The sequence below is a fragment of the Carettochelys insculpta genome, chromosome 6, assembly GCF_033958435.1.
Source record: "Carettochelys insculpta isolate YL-2023 chromosome 6, ASM3395843v1, whole genome shotgun sequence".
Lineage (NCBI taxonomy): Eukaryota > Metazoa > Chordata > Testudines > Carettochelyidae > Carettochelys > Carettochelys insculpta.
The window spans coordinates 41,814,720-41,832,541 of record NC_134142.1 but is presented as its reverse complement, the minus strand read 5'-3'; the positions used below and the strand labels follow the sequence as shown (position 1 = coordinate 41,832,541).

At 53.1% G+C, this 17,822-nt stretch overlaps 1 protein-coding gene across 1 annotated transcript; it reads right to left on the bottom strand.

Moving 5' to 3' along the window:
- Positions 1–10,315: 10,315 nt before the first annotated feature.
- On the bottom strand, positions 10,316–17,803 carry NGB (neuroglobin). Its single transcript, XM_074998784.1, has 4 exons — positions 17,169–17,803; positions 15,497–15,608; positions 13,852–13,971; positions 10,316–12,366 (listed from the first exon to the last, which is right to left on the bottom strand). Exons 1-4 carry the CDS (start codon positions 17,270–17,272, stop codon positions 12,220–12,222), a joined length of 483 nt encoding a protein of 160 aa, XP_074854885.1. The 5' UTR covers positions 17,273–17,803; the 3' UTR covers positions 10,316–12,219.
- Positions 17,804–17,822: the final 19 nt, after the last annotated feature.

The window sequence follows — 17,822 nt, the reverse complement described above, 5'->3', positions numbered from 1 at the left end:
TCTCTGGGCTCATCTCCTGGCCTTGAGAAAAGGTGGAGGAAACTCCCAAGCAGGCTGATGAAAGCTTGTTTCAGCTGGTGGTGCAGAGCGCCCAGGGGTCTACAGCTGGGGGGGCAGGGGCAGCCTGAATGAATCATTGCGGGGGGGAGGGGGGGCAGCGCTGGCTTGGGCGGGCAAGTGCCAGCAGGCTTTAATAACAAGGGCTCCTGCAGCTCTCCGGGGGAACCAAGTCCATGGCTAAGCCTAGCTCTTCCGCCACACTTCTCAGTTGTGGGTGTCGCAGCCCGGCTCAAAGGCAGGCTGTGCCATTAGCCCATTGTACAGCTGGGGCACCTGAGGTGAGGCGTGGGAACCCTCCCCCGACCCCGGGGAGGGCATGGTGCCAAGGGGGAAAGGCAGTCCAAGGGCAGGGCGTGTGCAGCACAAGTGCTGGCGCCGGTGCACCTGGGAAGGGGTTAAAGCCCAGTGAAACTGGTTTCCAGTCAAATGCTGTTGCTGCCCAGCTGGAGGGGCTCACGCGCACACCCCCTCCCTGCCAGGCGCTGCCGCCAAGTGCCCTGCGCTGAGCAAAGGGGTAGGGCAGGACAAGCCACCAGGGTGAGTAGCTGCTTATGCTCCCTGCCCCCCCGACCCCCCCCCCCCCACCCCCGACCCCCCCCCCCCCCCCCCCCCACACACACACACTGAGGCAGGCGTTGCGCCGGCTGCCACCAGCTGCCCAAGGGTTTGCGGCTCAAAGCATGCTGGGCACGGTTGGCTGTGCATGGGCCTGGTAGTCTGTACGCAGGGTGGCAGGAGTGTTCCCTTTAGGGCCCCGCGCGGGTGGGCTCGCTCAGCCAGCTGAGCGCTTGGCAGGCTCTTGGGACTGCTACCCTCAACCTGGACAGTGTCTGTGAGCTGTTGACCCTCCTTTGCTGTGGCAGGCCCGCCACCCACCAGCCCAGCTGAGCGCCAGCACACACCTCAGGGCAGGGCCAAGCCGGGCTTATGCGCGAGGGACGTTGGCAGCAGAATGGCTGTGAACGCTGAAATGCTGCGCATTTGATGTGGTGCTAACTGTGGCAGCGCTAGCCTGGTGGCAGGGAGCACAGGTCTCTGGCTGCAGGAGGTGTGTGCTCACCCTGCACTGCCTCCCTCCCTCCCTCCCTGGGGTGAGGCTAGGCCAGCCCTGACCCAGCACAAGGGCTGAGTCTGCTCCTGAAGCACCTGAGGCCCTGTTGCCTCCCACCAGGCCTAGCAGCGTGGGCAGGCAGGTGCGGCCCGGCAGGGGCCAGGTGTGACTGGGGAGAAGCTGGGTGCAGGTAGCTCCGTACTGGCTTGCCGGCGGGGGGTGGGGGGGAGCAGCTGAGTACAGGCTCATTCCAGAGACAAGGGTGGGGCTGAGGCTCAGTGAGGTGGGAGATTGGGTGAGGCTGGCTTGGTCGTGATGAGGGAGGTGGCTGGGGCCAGTGACACAGGGGTTAGCTGGACTAGAGAGCAGCACCAGCTACACACCCCTGCCCCCTGCCCCGACAGTATCCCACTGCGCTGAGCCCTTGAGCAGCCCCTGCCCCAGCGTGTGTCTCACACGCACCCTGCTGTGTAGCCAAGGGCCCACCGCTGTGCTCTCTCTGTGTGTGTGCGTGCACGCGGTGCGCATCAGCACATCCAATGTATTCCACACAGGGACAGGAAACATCCAGGGGCCTGTTGCTGTGCCGTGCTGGGGGCAGGGAGCATGTGGGTGGCCTGCAGCGCCTCCTGCAGCTGGAGACGGCTTTTGCGCGTGGCTGTGCCCTGGCCTGCGACAAACAGCTGACGCAGCCCAGCTGGGGCACCCTCAGCCTCGCGGTGTGGTACGGCTCTGCCAGACGTCTGCAGCCACACACCTGAGGTGCTGGGGGGGGGAGGGGTGCAGGCGTGACTGGGGTTCCCCCAGCAGAGCATTTTTGCCTACAGGGCAGCAATCGGGGGGAGGGCGTGTTCTGCATGGACCCAACAGCCCCCCCCCCCCCCCGGGGTACACAGAGCAGGGCCGTGGCAGGCAGAATTCAGCCCTGCCAGCACCTTACTGCAAGTTGCTGGGGGCGGGGGGTGGCATGTGAACGGCCCTCAGCTGCGTTACAGTGGCCAGTAGGTCGCCGCAGCCAACCAATAAAAGCCGTGCAGCGAAAAGGAGGTGCGGGTGAGGCATTGGCTCCCCTGCTGCCCAACCAGCAGTCATGATGCCAAACCCCTCTTTGGCCTTTGAGCCCATAGCAGGGCCCGTACCTGTCCCATGCCCAGGACTGGGGTGGCTGTGGCCATGAGGACCCAGGCGAAAGCAAGCAGGCCTGGTTGCCCGCATGTGGGTAGAAAGGCTGGTGGGGGGGCAGCAGCTCTGGGAACAGGGCCCAGGTAGAAGGGGGAGCTTTTAGTGCGCAGTGGCTAAGAGATGGGCCACAATGAGCACAAGGGGGGTTGGTGAGTGGGGCGGCCTGGCCGCGCCACAGGAGCTGAGGGGTGTTGGTGGGGGGGGGGGCGGGTATTCCGCTCCTCAGAGCTGAGCGCCAGCTCCCCCTGGGTACTTACTGTGGCCCAGCTGACACTGGCATCACATAAGCCCCAGCCCTGCCAGAGGGTGCCTGGGCCAGTCGCCATCCAAGGTCACAGGAACGCTAAGGCCAGGGAAAGCCACATCCAAGAATGGGGCTGGGAGTGTCAAAATCAGGGGCCAGGGGAGACGTGCGCCAAAGGCTGAGCTGGGGACCCTGCCCATTGCGTTGTGCGCCTGGCCACAACCATTCAGTTCTCCCATTGAGCAGCAATGTCCATCCACGCGCAGTGCGCCACCGCCCGCCCCGCCCCCAGCCCCATACAGCCACCTCAGCCCAGCTCCACAGCCAGGTACTGCCGGTCTCCTCTCCGCCAGCCAACCTCGTACCTGGTCTGACATCACCCTGCCCAGGCTCCACCGCGGTCGGGCTGGCCCAGGGCCCTGCCGTGGTTTGTTCTATATGCTGCCTCTCCTCCTGGAGTCCATTGGCTGCGATCAGCACCTGATCAAATAACCTCAATGCCTCTCTCTCTCTTGCTGTTTCTCTGGGATGGAGGCAAAGTGCCTGAGAGTGGCATGGTGTCCTCGAGAAGCTCTGACTCGCCCTTGGCTGTCCCACTCTAGGAATGTGCCAGAGTTCTGTACCTTGTTATTTATTGCTATGACCGTGCCTTGAATAAAACACCTTTGGCCAGCGGTGCATGCCTCCTGGTTACACTGCAGCATGCGCACCTACGCTGCAGGTGCCATGGCCACTGGGGAGGCCATTCAGCTCCTCTGCGATGGGGCATAAAACTAACGCAGCCCATTTTTAACGCCAGGGCTGCAGTGCCTCGCTGGCCTCTCCCAGCAGTGCGTGCTGCCGGGTGCTCATGGCCAGGCGCTGCAGCTTTGCCCCATTTGTGGCCCCTTACGAGAGATGAGAGACAGTTAAACGGCTCCCCTTCCTGGCAGCCTGGCCGCAGCGCCGCTGTGTCAAATGCCTGAGCCTGCGCATGGCCAGGTGGGCCTCACCCAGCACCTGGCCACACTGACTCAGGCTGCAAGTAGCTGGAACGTGCTCTCTGGCGGAACGCCCACCATTGGATTATGTAGGGCTTTCCTGTGACCTACTGTACTTCCCAGCGTGTGGGCCAGGGCCAGGTAACGCCCCAGTCTGAGGAGGGACTTGGCCTGGTGCCCCACCAGAAGAGATCACACGCAGTAGATTTTTGCAGATGTTTAAAATAAGTTCATGTTGCCACCTGGGCGCCACCAGACTCCTGAGGCGTGTGCTAAACTGTGTCTCATCATCATCACCTCTCAGCACTTGCCCTCTGCAGCATCCCCATCACCCAGCCCTTAATCGAAAGGAGTGGGTCCCACTCACCAAAGGTATTGTTCCAGGCACCATGCAGCCTCCCCTCCACTCTGGGACGTTTTCGTCACACCCAAAGCAGCGCCATACCTTGTTCATGCCAGCTCAGTGGCTGTAGATCAATCTGGTAGCTTCAGTGTGGTACGAGCATAGTCCATGGACATGTCCCAGCTGGGCCCAAGCCCTGGGGTGGAAGTAGTCTGCTAAGGGCTCCACAGGGCCGCTGTACTGCTTCAGCCAGAGGCGAGGAATGTTCCCCACTGTGCCTGAGCTCAGCCCTTGAACTGGAAGCACCCCCTGTGCACAGCTTTCCTGGGGGGGGGCTCAGCTGAGGCTGTGACCGGGTGTGCCAGGAGGCAGGTAGGCATGGAAAGCTGCACGTGGGTGAGGTAATGGACAGCCTGGGGAGGAAGCCAGAGCCAAAAAAAAAGGCCTATGGCTTAGTGCCAGGGCTGATGGCTAGGCACATCCCCATGTCCCTTCCAAGCAGAGCTGCAGGGCAGAGCAGCTGCACAGCATGCGCACCCCCCCCCCCCCCCCAGTGCCTGCTCAGGCTGTTTCCATCCAGAGCCAGCCTGAGACCTGGAGCCAGGGACAGCCGCAGGCACAGTTACCGCAAGGCTGAAGACAGAAGTTTAACTGGCTGCAAAGAGAAACCCAAAGTTGCAGTACAGGGGCCAGCTGTGGCCCACACATGAGTCTCTGAGCCCCTGGGTGGAGGGGCAGGTTAAGTAACCTCCACCCCACGTCCAGCCCCTGCTCTCCCCATCACAGCTTAGCGCCGCCCTCTCCCCCACGTCATGCCCCCCACCCCACCCCCAGATGCGGCCTCAGGGATGCCTGGTACAGGAGGGCAGCTGGAAGTGGAGCAACGCAGCAGCCCCTCCTTGGTTCCACTGCCCTCACGCCGGCCAGCCCGGTCACTCCACGCTGGCTGCAGGACACGGTGCACCCCAGCACAGGCTGGCTTGGGAGAGGGCCATGGAGCAGGTTTCCACTATCGCAGTGGGCAGGGAGGGCGGGTCTGACTGCTGCTGCCAGCCCCAGCTCCCTGCCAGCTAACCTGACTATGGGCCCGGGGGGGGGGGGGGTCCATCTGGTCCATAGGATAGCAGGGGTAGCCACTGAGGGCCCATCCAAAGGACAGGGCCTTGAGCTGCTGCGCCGAAGCAGCCAGTGGCTGGGCCAGCTCTGCACGCACCTCCCTGGGCCGCTGGGCTGTGCTGGCAGTCTGAGCCCCCTGCCTTTGGCCCTGTGGCCCGCAGAGGCTCCTGTAAATACAGCTTTAGGTAAGCTGGTTTGCGAGCAGTTGCTGTAGTCCACTGGCAGCCGCCAGCCTTAGTCCTGTACCTGTGTGGGCACTCTCGTGTGTGTGTGTGTGTGTGCGCGCACACGCATGCATGCACACGCACTCCCTGCACCACCGTCTTGCTTTGCAGCCTGTGCCTGCTGCTGGCACTCCCCAGTGGCTCATCTGCCTGGGCTCCAGCAGAGCAGCCACCACCGCCCCACTGCTGGGAGAGGACGCTTCCCGCAGGGTGGCCAAAGGGCTGCATGAGCCTCCCCACGGGGTGCGGGGGGGGCGCTGCTGGTAGGTGCCCAGGCCCCTGCACCACTGCTTTGAAAAAGACCCCAAACATGAAAAAAAGGCCCACCCACCAACGAGACCATGTCGCCTGGGCGGCTTTAATACATGCATCTCCCCCAGGCTCTTCAGCAGCCCTTCCCACCCCCCCCACCACCGCCCCTTCACAGCCCGTCCAGCGTGTGTGTGTTCAATGTGGTAGGCAAAGGGGATTCCCTGGCTCTCACCATTCCACCCTGTAAGCTCTAGTACGAGCCCACCTGTGCCCCAAAGTACGGATGATGCTCAGGGCTCAGCGCACAGGGGCCTCTGGCAGTTGCTGCTGCTTCGCTCTTCAGCCAGGGCCGCCTCCCCACACTCAGGGCAGAGGGAAGGGCTTACCCAGTGAGCTGTGTGCTATGCAGGCAGCCAGCTGCCCTGGCTGGCGCACGGTACCGTTACCATGGAAATCAGAGCTCCTGCTTTGCCTGTTGGCATGATTTTAATAAAAAAGCAAGCAGGAGAGAGAGAAATTACCCTGAGCCTCCAGCTATGGAGACTAGGAAGCAGCCTTTCCTAGCGAACCAGGCTGCTCAGACCTGGCATGGGGAGAGAGTCCAGTGACTTCATGCACAGCGGCTGTGCGTCTAGCCTGTGAAGTTTTAAGTGCCCCCTCTGCCCATTGCACAGCCATTATCAGGAGCAAAGCTCTTGTAGAGAGGACAACCAGCAGGATATTGGTCAGGTGGCATGGCCAGGTGCATGGAAGGAGGTCTGATGCCCTAGCCAGGAGAGCGCTATTGCCTAGGGGCCAGTTTGGGGGCAGGAGTGTGACTGTGGCATAGAAGATGCTATGAGAAAGTGCACAGAGTTCAAGCAAAGCCTGGAGACAGTGAGAGCCTGAAGCAAGTGACCCCCATCCCCATGAGAAAGTAGATGTACTGGGGCAGGGGGCGGTTTCAGGGGCAGCTGACTGGGCCCGAAGGACAAGGGAGGATGTAGCTATTATGAGAATTAAGCGCTTGGGGTTCCTCAGGCAAAGCGAAAACAAATTCAGGAAGGAGAAATCACCAGGCTGTATGGAGTATGAACCACAGGTGCGGAGCATGGCAGCTGGTGAGTGCCCCTGACTGCCACATCCCACCCCAGGGATTACGGAGAAAGGCAATTCTGTTTTCTACACCACTGTCCAGAAAAAAGTGTGTACAAGTATGCACGCCTCCCTGATTTCATCCCTTCCCAGCTGGCAAACACTGAATTGCTCCCCTCTGGTTTCAGAGACCCAGACATTAAAACAGCTTTTTGCAACTGTTTGTAGTCATTAGCACTACAATCTAGTTAACAGTGGCTCCTTCCGCCAGTTTTACACCCCTGTCCTATCCCATTCTACCCCCTGTGAACTGCAGATCCTACAGCAATTAGTTTGTAGAAATGATTGGCCACAAAACAGATGAGTTCTGGTGACAAGAGAGACTCAGAGAAATGGCTTTCCCCACTAAGCTCCTCCTGCTTACAATCTAACATTGACCGCTTAGTGTGGGTATTGAGTCCTAGTGTGGGAGCAGGGCCCTTTCTGTGAAGCATTAGTACTCACAGCCCCTTGGCTGCCAGCTCTCACTTCCCTCCCTGAACGCAGAGGAGACCACTCAGAAAGGTTAATCCGACACTAACAAGATTGTTTAGAGCACTGTTATTCTGCACTTCAGAGCACTCAGTGAAACCACTCAGCTGATTACGGCCATTTGCATATAAAACTCTCGCAGCTGGGGCTGAAAAATTACAGACTGCAGCCTGATGCAAAATGACATTGCCAAGGCTTGGCCAGGGGGAGAGAGTAGCACAATAGGCTGGAAAGCCTCTTCGACCAGAGTGGCTTTGTGACCAGCAGTCTGCAAAATACTGCTAAGCTAAAGGGTTATGCCTACAGGAAAGCCACAAAACACTTTCAAGGCCAGTATGCGTTAGAGAGACGACCAGTCTCTGGGCTAGGAGGGAGGGGCTGTTTTGCTGCACGCTCCAATCTTGAACGCCCCATTAGTCCATCTCCAAAGTGCATGCAGAACCGTCAGGGCCTGAGGGTAGAAGCCTGGAGATCTGGCTTTGCTTCCAAACACCCATGCTTCAGTTTCCCCCCTAAGCAAGCAGGCATGATACCTGTCATAGCTCCCTCTCCCTCGGGCATGACGTAGGCCCTAGGAGGTGAGTGCAAAGAAAAAGAAGAGCGCTTTTAGCTTCTGTATAATGCACGAAAGGGCAAAGGAGGGGGTCCTTGGCTTGGTTTTAGAGTAGCAGGTCAGGTCTGCGTCCCTTTGATCATACTACTGTGCAGCACACTGCGTGTTACCCCGCAATGCCCCACCATGGCAGCATTCATTGAGCCCAACCTGCTGCCCAACTAACCAGCCAGCTGCCAGAGGGCGCTACTCCTGTCTTTCCCAGAGGGAGCAGAGGTTCCCCTTTCCTGTGGGTTAGACCTGCAGGATTGCGGTCGCTCACATTCCAGGAGCGTTCCCTTCCTCAGCTAGCCTAGTTCTGGGAACAGTTGGCCTCTGTGTGGCCAGGAGCCAAACCAAGTACCCCAGCTGGTGAGCTTCATCCATGGATCCAGCATGCAGCCACGTGCTCAGGCAGCTGTGAGGCAAGCCAGGCTGTAGCCTCAGGAGAGGCTCACTTTGATATCCAGCTCTCAGCTGGAACATGCACTGCTCTCTCACCTCTGACCCGAGTGATGGGTCTTCAAAGCCACCCACAGTTACTTCTGCCCACCAGTATGTGTTGGCCTCTCTTTTGAGGAAAGCACTTGAAATTGGTGCGAAACTGACTGTTCCTCCCTCAGTGGAGTACTTTGCATTTCTCTTTTTTGAATTTCATCCTATTTTCCTCAGACCATTTCTCCAGTTTGGCCAGATCATTTTGAATTCTTACTGTAACCTCCAAAGCATTTGCAATTCCTCCCCGCTGGGTACCCTCTGCAAACTTGATAAGCATGCTCTCGGTTATTATTTAAATAATTGATAAAGATATTGAACAGAACTGGCCACAAAACTGACCCCTGTGGAATCCCAGTTGTTATTCCCTTCCAGCATGACTGTGAACTGTTAATAACTACTCTCTGTGAATGGTTATCCAACCAGTAATGCACCCACCTGATAGTAGCCCATCTAGGTTGCATTTCTATAGTTTATCGATTAGAAGGTCATGCAATACTGTATCAAATGCCTTACTAAAATCCACGTATACTATGTTCACTGCTTCCCTTTTATCCACAAGGCATGTTATCCTATCAAAGAAAGCTATCGTTCTGGACAAATCCATGCTGCTCCTTTACCTATTACCTTATTATCTTCTAAATGTCTGCAGATGGAGTCCTTAATTATTTGTTTCATCATCTTTCCTGGCATTGAAATTAAGATGACTGCTCTGTAATTTCCGAGGTTGTCATTTTTTTTTCATAGATGGGCACTATATTTGCCTTTTTGCAGTCTTCTGGAATCACTCCTGACTTCCACGACTTTTCAAAGATGACAGCTAATGGCTCAGATACCTCTTCTGTCAGTTCCTTGAGTATTTTAGGACACAATTCATCAGGTCTTGGTGACTTGTAGACATCTAACTTTTCTAAGTTTTAACTTTTTCTTTCCCTATTTTAATTTCTTGACTTACCCCATTTCCACTAGCATTCACTATGTTAGGCACCCAGCCTCCATCAACCTTCCTGGTGAAGACTAAAACGAAGACATCATTAAGCATCTCTGCCATTTCAACATTTTCTGTTATTGTTTCTTTCTCTTCAACAAGCAATGAGCCTACCCTGTCCTTGGTCTTCCTCTGGCTTCTAATATACTTGTGGAATGTTTTCTCCTTTCCCTTTATGTCTCAAGATAGATTGAGCTCATTGTACACTTTCACCTTTCTAATTTTGCCCCTACATTCTTGTGTTATTTGTTAAAATTCCTCCTTTGTACTCTGACCTCATTTCCACTTTTTATACAATTCCTTTTCGATTTTTAGGTCATTCAAGATCTCCTTGTTAAGCCAAGCTGGTCTCTTGCTATACTTCCTATCTTTCCTATGCAAAGGAAGAGATTGCTCTTGGGCCCTTAGTAACGTCCCTTCGAAAAACCTTCTCCCACAATTCTCCAGAGATCACCAAGGTACCCCACTAGGTATTTCCAAATCTCCCAGAAGCCAGAGATCCTGAGTGCTGTGCTGGCACTTGGTGGATACAGAGCAGTGACTGCAATGGTACAGTATAGTAGGGCTCTGCAGCAAAACCACAATATTCCTTAACCTGAAATAACAGGGCTAGGAGGGCTACACCACTGCTTCCATTAGCAACACTTCAGTTCTCCAGCGCAGATACATCTGATAGCAACTGGAGAATTAGCACAATGAGGTTATCACGGAAGTGAGAGAAGATGAACAATGGAGAGGGGAAGGGATTACTCGTCTGACTGCTCTTTGATCCCATTAGGTGATATTTAGCTCTATGGGTTAATGAGCAATTAGCAGACAGGACAGCTTTGTTAAAGATTCAACAGCCTTCTCCTTCCAATAAGGGACATGGGGAAAAGGGCTCAATAGCCATCTGAGGCCGCAGAGCAGTATGCCCGCAAAGCCAGGCCAGGCCAGACCTGACATTTCCACTATCTTCAACAATCACCCAGAAATAAAACAAAACCCTCCCTCTCCCAGGCCCCTTTTTCAGCCCTTTGGGTCTTTTATTTTGAAATCACAAATAAGCCTAGCAAGGCGGAGACTCATTTTAAAAAAATTCTTTGCAGGTCACCTTGTCAGTCAGTCAGGTGTGATTTAACCATGAACATTTTTGCTACGGGGCCAGCTATATACACCCTATTAAACACAGTCGAGACAGGGCCAGGAGCCACACACACACAGCTGGTTTATTTCTCTTAGCATTTACACAAAACATGGCAGAGAGCAGGTGAGGTTACGGAGCTATGAAAGCTGGCGGGAGGAGAGGGGGCTTTTTTGGTGGAATGGTTCATACCCACACATATCTAATTCATCACACGCAGCTGCCAACTCAGCCACAGAGAGCACCTAGTTGACCTCATACGCTTGCAGCAACATAGATGGTATTGGATATGCCTTGATCACCTTTCAAAGTTTAACAGCACAGCGCCTAATCGCCCTTCCTGGGATAGACAGCCCAGTTCTGGCTCCAGGTCTAGCTTCCCCCTCCTTGACTAGCCAGAAGTGCAGCTTAGAGGAGAGCTCCCCTAGCCCCCCAACTTGGCTTACAGCAAGAGAAGAGGGGAGAGCTGCTGCCATAGTTAGTCCACAGAAGAGGAAAAGAAGAGTGAAGCCCAAAAAACTGTGAAGAGGAAGATCCCTATGGACAAAAGGAAACTGCAGCCATCTGTAAGCACTTGATATCCAGAACACCCTCACTAGCCTCCCTAGAAGACACTGCTGCAGATTGTCTAACTGGCCAGCTAGCACAGAGCAGCTACCAACACCACAGATGGGAGCTCTCATTAAAAGGTGATGGGCACCCAGTTGCTGGGCAGCAGTTTCGTTGATATAACAGTGAGTCCTGCCCAGTCGGGACTTCGTTAAAAGACCTCCATGGAAAATCCAGCTCCTGCAGAAAGCAGAGCTGGACCTTTAGTAGGATGCACCCTAACACCAGGGAGTACCAACGCCCCCGAAAGAGTGCGCTATGCTCCTGGAGGGGGGATGACTCAGATCAGACATAAGCCTGAATTCCTAGACTTGTATGGTCATTTAAAATCTCATGGGACACTTTTCACAGGAGTAAGGATCTTATTCCCAGGATTCAACTCACATTCCAATTAGAATAGTTATATTCTTCCCCCTGACAATTCCCCTTGTATTTTCAGTTGGATTCTTACTCGATTCCTGTCCTGAAGTGGAGCACAGCATTTTTGTATGCTGTTACTCAGACATCTTATTCCACCCCAGGAATGGCTGCATTTCAGTGATTGGTCAGAGTTATCCCTAAGGAACCTATAAACATGTAAATGATCAGGAAATAGGAGGAATTCTAGCTACATTCTCTTTGGCCAAGAACGAAGATGATTTTTGGGAAGCTACTCCCAGCAGAAAGCTACAGCTGTCACTTTGATTCTAATACAAAGTCTGTATTTGTATTTACTTTATGTAATTTACGCTAGTTGAAGACATTTTTAACAGCACAGATAACTGCAGCATTTCAGCTAGTTATCAGGTTATATCAGCCAGCCAAGTCACTCCCAGTCTAGCCAGATAGCAGCTCGGACCAGGTAAGAGCAGCCTTACATTGGGATTAACCTAGTTCCAAGTTCAAAAAACTACACTGCTCAGCCTCTCCCTAGGAAATGCACACAGCTGTGATTAGCTGTACATGGGGGGGGAGGCCTGGGATCTAGTCTAGGGCAAATGCAGAGGGAAAGCAGGGTGAAGTTTAAGCGATCTGCAAGGATTTCAAGAGAATATTCAGGTGGAAACAAACACATTTGAATTCTGAGGGGTGACAGCTTCAATTTGTGGAAAGCTCATTCCAGCTCTGTGGTCCGAAATGGCCACAGCCCAGCTCTACCCTGCCCCCTGGAGGTGGATGCCGGGGCTCAGTGCAGTGTAATTAAGAGGGATCAACACTGACCATCGTCAGAGGCAAAGACGAGGGTAAGATCAAAGCAAGACAGAGGGCTACTGAGATGGCCCTGGAATGGGCATGACTGGAAGGGAGAATCGACTCTCTCCTTGGAGCTGCCGCTGGGTTAGGAACAGGAAAGCCAGTGCTCAAGCTTGCTGGGTCTATTCCCCCTCTTTACGTGCATCCCAGCCACGGCTCATGGCTTTCACCACAGAACCATACAGCCTGGTCCAAGCATCTCGTATGTCTGGGCTGAAGGCGGTGCCGAGGCATTTCTCTAGCATGAACAGCAAGGACTCTCCCACTGCCTGCAAACCAAACAGAGGCACCAGGGTCAGAGGTCGGGGCAGGAGCCTCAGTACCAAAATGCTATCAGTTTGAATGCATTTGTCATCTCTTTTCATTGTGCTTTGCCTTCCCTGCTGCAGACAGGACAACAGGGCTTCTCCAGCTCCTACCTAACAGGTGCCTTATCCTCACTCCTCCTTCCTACCGATCTCTGAATCCCCTTACAATTTTCCCAAGAGGCTCCAGCCTGCCTGCCCACCTCTTCTTGAGGGCAGATGATCCACTCTGCACCCATTTCCCTTGCTCCACACTGCTTTGTACCCACCCCCTCACACTCTCGATTGATCCCCCTCACAGCTCTCTTTTTGGAAACGGCTGGAGAGTTACGACAGGAGCAGAGGACAGTGCTGAAAGAGGGTTTCCAGCACAAAGAGTTGGGAGTGAGACGCGAGGACGAGTATTAGCCCACTTTAGCTCCCACCTGCAGGAAACTGATACTCTCCCTAGTTCAGCACCAGGGGAGGCTGGTGGTGAGAGCTGAAAGGAGGCAGGCAAAACAGGCATTCTCAGAAGGTCTGTGTTGGAGTAAGTGGAGACCACCATGTATCAGACTAAACTGGACAGTCAGAGGCTGAGCCCACCCTGCCCTGGGATGTCTCCATTACCTGACACACTATCTCCAACCCCACCCGCTCTGCTGACATGGCAGTCCTGCTGGCTCCCTATAAGTAGCTGATTGGCTTTGGAATACAACTCACTGGCTCCCCACAGAACCTCTCTCAGCCAGGCTGCTAGAAACAAGCCCCAGAGAGGGATAATTACCCACAATGGCTATTCTAGCACAGTCTGCCCAGCACTGCAAGGTTTGGCACAAGACATCTCACTGGGGGAGGTAAGAAACAACGCCTACGTATCTCCAGGTTAACATGCGCAATACCTTCCATAATCACAATTCATCTAGAGCTTCAGCTCCTGCTCATTAACAGGGTGGGGAAAGCTTAGATCTGAAATGAGGGATCAGGATATTTCTGCCTCACCACCTGGGAGGGGAAGAGAATGAGAGCTGGGACAACCGACCACACATCTGACAGTGTCCTGGGCTGAGGTTCAGTAACCCTGTGCCACTCAAATGCAGCCTGAGATGTAGCTGTGTTCCCTTGCAAAAGGTGCCCCAAGGCTCTGACCAGTGAGCTTAGGTCATGGGACAGGAAGAGCAGGGAATTACAACTCAAGCTAGTTGAAGTCCATCCAAAGAGCAAGCTTATGGGTTTCCCACTCTGAGCGTGCCAACTGCCACCTTGCAGGTGCTTCAGATTCTGCAACTGGTTTGGGCTCCTACTGTTCTTGCCCAGCAACTGGGTAAAATAACCCAGCAACATATGTGCCAAAGACCTAGAACCCAGCTTCAGCGCAATGAGGACACCCTGCACTGCCCTGGTGGATCAGGGTGGCCCCGGGTATGAAGCTGGGAGAACGTTATAGCATGAAGAGAGAAGCTGCCTCACCGAAAAAGAATCCACCTTCACACCAACCGCCTGGTGTTTCTTGCCCAAGTTGGTGAGATAGTCTTCCAGAGAGGACAAGTTCTCCAAGTGGGTCACAGCAGTGTCTATCACCAGCATCACCTGCAGGGGAAATCCAGAGAGGACAGTATTAGCAGCAACCATCTGCTGGGAACAAAATTTCCAAACAACCTTCCTATCATCAGCCATGGTGCCATTACCCTGCTGTACCGGGAAAGCCTGTTCTGCTCTGCTCTGATTTGCTAAAGAGCTTGGTCACTACATCATAGGTTTCTCTCAGGTCCTGTGAGCTGTCGAAACATGGCCACAGCCCTGCCCACTTACGTGTACATCATCTTCTTCTGGCACAGGCAAACCTAATGTGAAATAGGGTGGCCCCCTTAGGAGGCTGTCACCCTACCAGATCTCACACGCTAAGCAGGGCAGCAGTGGTACGGCAAACGGTGGTGGTGTTTCAGTAAGTGGCGTTCTTCCCTCTGTGACACTGTCATTCTGGAAATGTAGCTTGTTGAATGAGTCCAGGAGCTGAGGATGTGGCAGCTCTCATGCCCCTTTTTAGAAGTGCTGAGAAATCCTGGTCAAATTCCAACATGGATAATTATATTCCACCTCCTTAATTTTTCCTGTTTCAGTAGAATATGGACTTTCCTGTTACAAACCATCATGTAGCACTGCAGCGTCACAAAACAACCGCAGTGACCCACACCTGAGGTGGCTGCATGTGAGCGCTGAAAGAAGGGATTTTTTCATACCGCATTCAGCACACCAGGATCCTCCAACAAGACATAGCAGCGGTCCCTGTAAACTGTGTGCTTGTGTGGCCATTCAGGAGAGATTTAAATGCCACCAGCTGGTAAGCTGAGCGCCCACAACTCGGTTTTTGTTTCTACAGGGCGGTGCACATTCACGCATGCCTCAGTGCACATAAAAATCTAATCCACACCTGGATGGAAAATATCCTCACATGGATGGAAAGGATTAGAGGAAACATTGAGATATGTGAATATTTTATTTCCATATCTGTTCTCTCCATGTCTGAGGAGAAGGTGAATGTGGGTAACCCTGACCCTCCAGATAGATAACTGAAGGAGCTGTCAGCTTTCAGGCTTTGCCGATGCTGCAAGAGAACCTTTAGTAGTTGGTCACCAGAGACGCCTGCCCTTTAGGTAAAGCGGAAGCTTTGCTCACGGCCTCTCTCTCCACTTAGGCTTTTATAGCATGACTTCAGTGACACATCTAAATGCTTGGGCTGTCCCTGTTCTGTAGATTGCTAACGAGAGGACTTTCAGTCTGTACTATGGTCGCTTCCTGCACCATCTATGCAGCACGCCAGTCACGTGCGCATTTCAGAACAGGAACCCAGTCCTTCAATTTTCACCAACGTGAATCAATAACTGTGGCGTGGGCATAAGGACACACAGCTGTCATCGCTGTACACACACGGTTTTGCCCTTGTAGAACTTCACAAATATCTGTATTTTATGGGGGGAGTTGTGTGATGTTTCATGGCATATGGACCTGGGAGACCTTGCCGCCCAATGCAGAGCTTGCTATTCAGGGCTTCTCTCTTTCAGAGATTTGCTCTACACTGCGCATCACTGACCACATCCACCTCTTCCTCCCTTACCTTCTTAATATGATCCAGGAACTCAGGCGATGAGAGGCACTCCTGAGGGCTGGAAAACTGTCTGCAATTGTACTGGAAAAGGGGCAATAGGTCAGGGGCCAGATCAAACAACCTGCAAGAGAAAGAGAGAACCCCCAGACTTCTCAAGCTCCTTATACAGTAATTCCATCATCACCAAGAGGATGACCTCTCTCTGCCAATCCAGCCATCAGCCTCCACCATCGTCACTCACAAGGTGACCGGACCTCACCATAAATTATGTCAATGGCATGGAGTTCTGAAAGGAAGGTAAATAATCTGGGACAGTGCAGAGCATCTCTGGCTACAAAAAGCCTCAGTTACCCTAGTGCAAATCCCCATTCCCCACTAGTAGCTCTCTAACATTAGCTCCAAGCCATTGCTGGAATTCATTCTTAGCCAGACTCTGTCTTGGCCGCATTCCTGATTCCTTCTTGTTTGCTATCTCAACTCTTGCAATTCCCAAGTTGATAAATTTCCTGAATTCCAACTTGACCAACTTCAGGAAGGCCCAGAACCCTGCAGTCAGATAGCCTTGTAAACAGGCTTGTACAAACCCCATATCTCACGGACCATCAATGGATTCCTATTCAGGCTTCTTCCACCAACTCTTTCCACCCAGGTTCTCCTGTATAACTTTCAGACTGGTGCAATGAGTAAGAGGTCAGGAAAAAGAAATGGCTTAATGCCATCCCAGAGACCCCCCTCTTGTATGGTGGTTCACACAGACACACACCCAATGGCCAATTTCCTTTCGCCCCGATCTCCTATAATCAACTTCATCTGAGATACTTTACATTTAGCTGCAACATCCTCCCACCTCAACAAACCTTATAAAACATCCCCTTAGACAGCTCCTCCCTTCAGTTCTGCTGGGGAATGGGTTTTTTTTCCCCTCAGATGCAACACTCCATTCTGCACAAGCTCAGAAAAAGCTGGGAGCTGGTCACCAACTTTGTAGAGCCATGATTTTAAAGGACTTTTCAGGTACCTATCTCCCTCCATTGCGCTAGCCCCTAATTTAGGGGCTCACTTGCTTGGAAAAGGCAGTGACTGATTTTCAGCTGGTATCACCTATACGCCTTTTCCTCTGTTCTGAGATTGATCGTGGAATTATTTGATCCCATCCCAGTCGCCATGGCCCTTCCTGTGCTGGAGAATGCAATGTCACAAATAATTAGGAAACCACTCAGATGTACTTCATAGACTTGAACACATACATGAGCAGGAAAAAGCTCTTTAGACAACAGAAATCTCTTTTTTTGGCTAACAAATGAGGGATAAGATTGCAAAGGCACAGAACAAAACTACAGTCTTCTCACCCTATCCGCTCTCCCTGCTTTCCTCTTCACAAACTTCTAGATTTAAACTCTAGCAAGCTGCTTCATAATCCTGTTCTCTTCAGGCTGCAAACCACAACACGTGGACAGATGGAGCAATGAGATGAAGCCAGAAAAAAAAAAATCATTGCCCAGGAGAAGAAAGTGTTTCTTACTGGGGATTGGAAAACTCCCCCTGGTTGATTTGGGCATGGAGATCAGGGAGAGAGGAAAGCTAAGAAACAGGTTAACAAGTGCCCCAGGTGCTTTCACCGTATCTGGAGGAGTTACCCTGCTACAGATGCCTTCTGTTGCTATAACAGGCCGTTACTCACCTGGTAAACATGACGATGCCATGCTGCAGGAGATTGCTACTCACTTTCTGCCAGCTCTCCCGGATCAGCGCCTGTTCTGTGCTGGATAATCTTCCACTCTCCATTTTATTGTAGAAAGAGGGAGGTTAAGACCAGAGCCAGGCAAATCTTATGCTTCTTCTGAAAGTAACTGCACCACTTACTCTGCGCTCTTGCAGGTGGCACAAAACCTCCTAGTAATCCCAGTCTCTAGGGATACCAGTGCCCCGGGAGCTGGGATGCACACACTCCATTCACTCCCTAAGTGCCACGGATGCTCTTCCCTTCAGAGTGCAAAAGACTTTGTGATCACTTCTCTGGAATCTCCAAACAGAACAGGAACTCTTCTCCTATCTGCCCTGCCACCTGCAGCCTGGAAGCCGCACAGGTGGGTTTAGGAAAAGCCTCTCTCCGAGTAATTAGATGAAAGCTGAGTGCCTTGGGAAAGATCCATGTTGTTCTTGGGTGTCTACAAAAATGAAGGACTCACTCCTGCTGTCTAATTGCCCCCTGCTGCTTGGCTCAGACGTTTCTCAGAGTTCGTCTTTGTGCAGAGGGAGACCTCTGCTTCTGACTCTTCCCGGTCTCTGTGTCTGTCACACACCATCAGGCGCAAGGATCTGGAGATGAAACTAG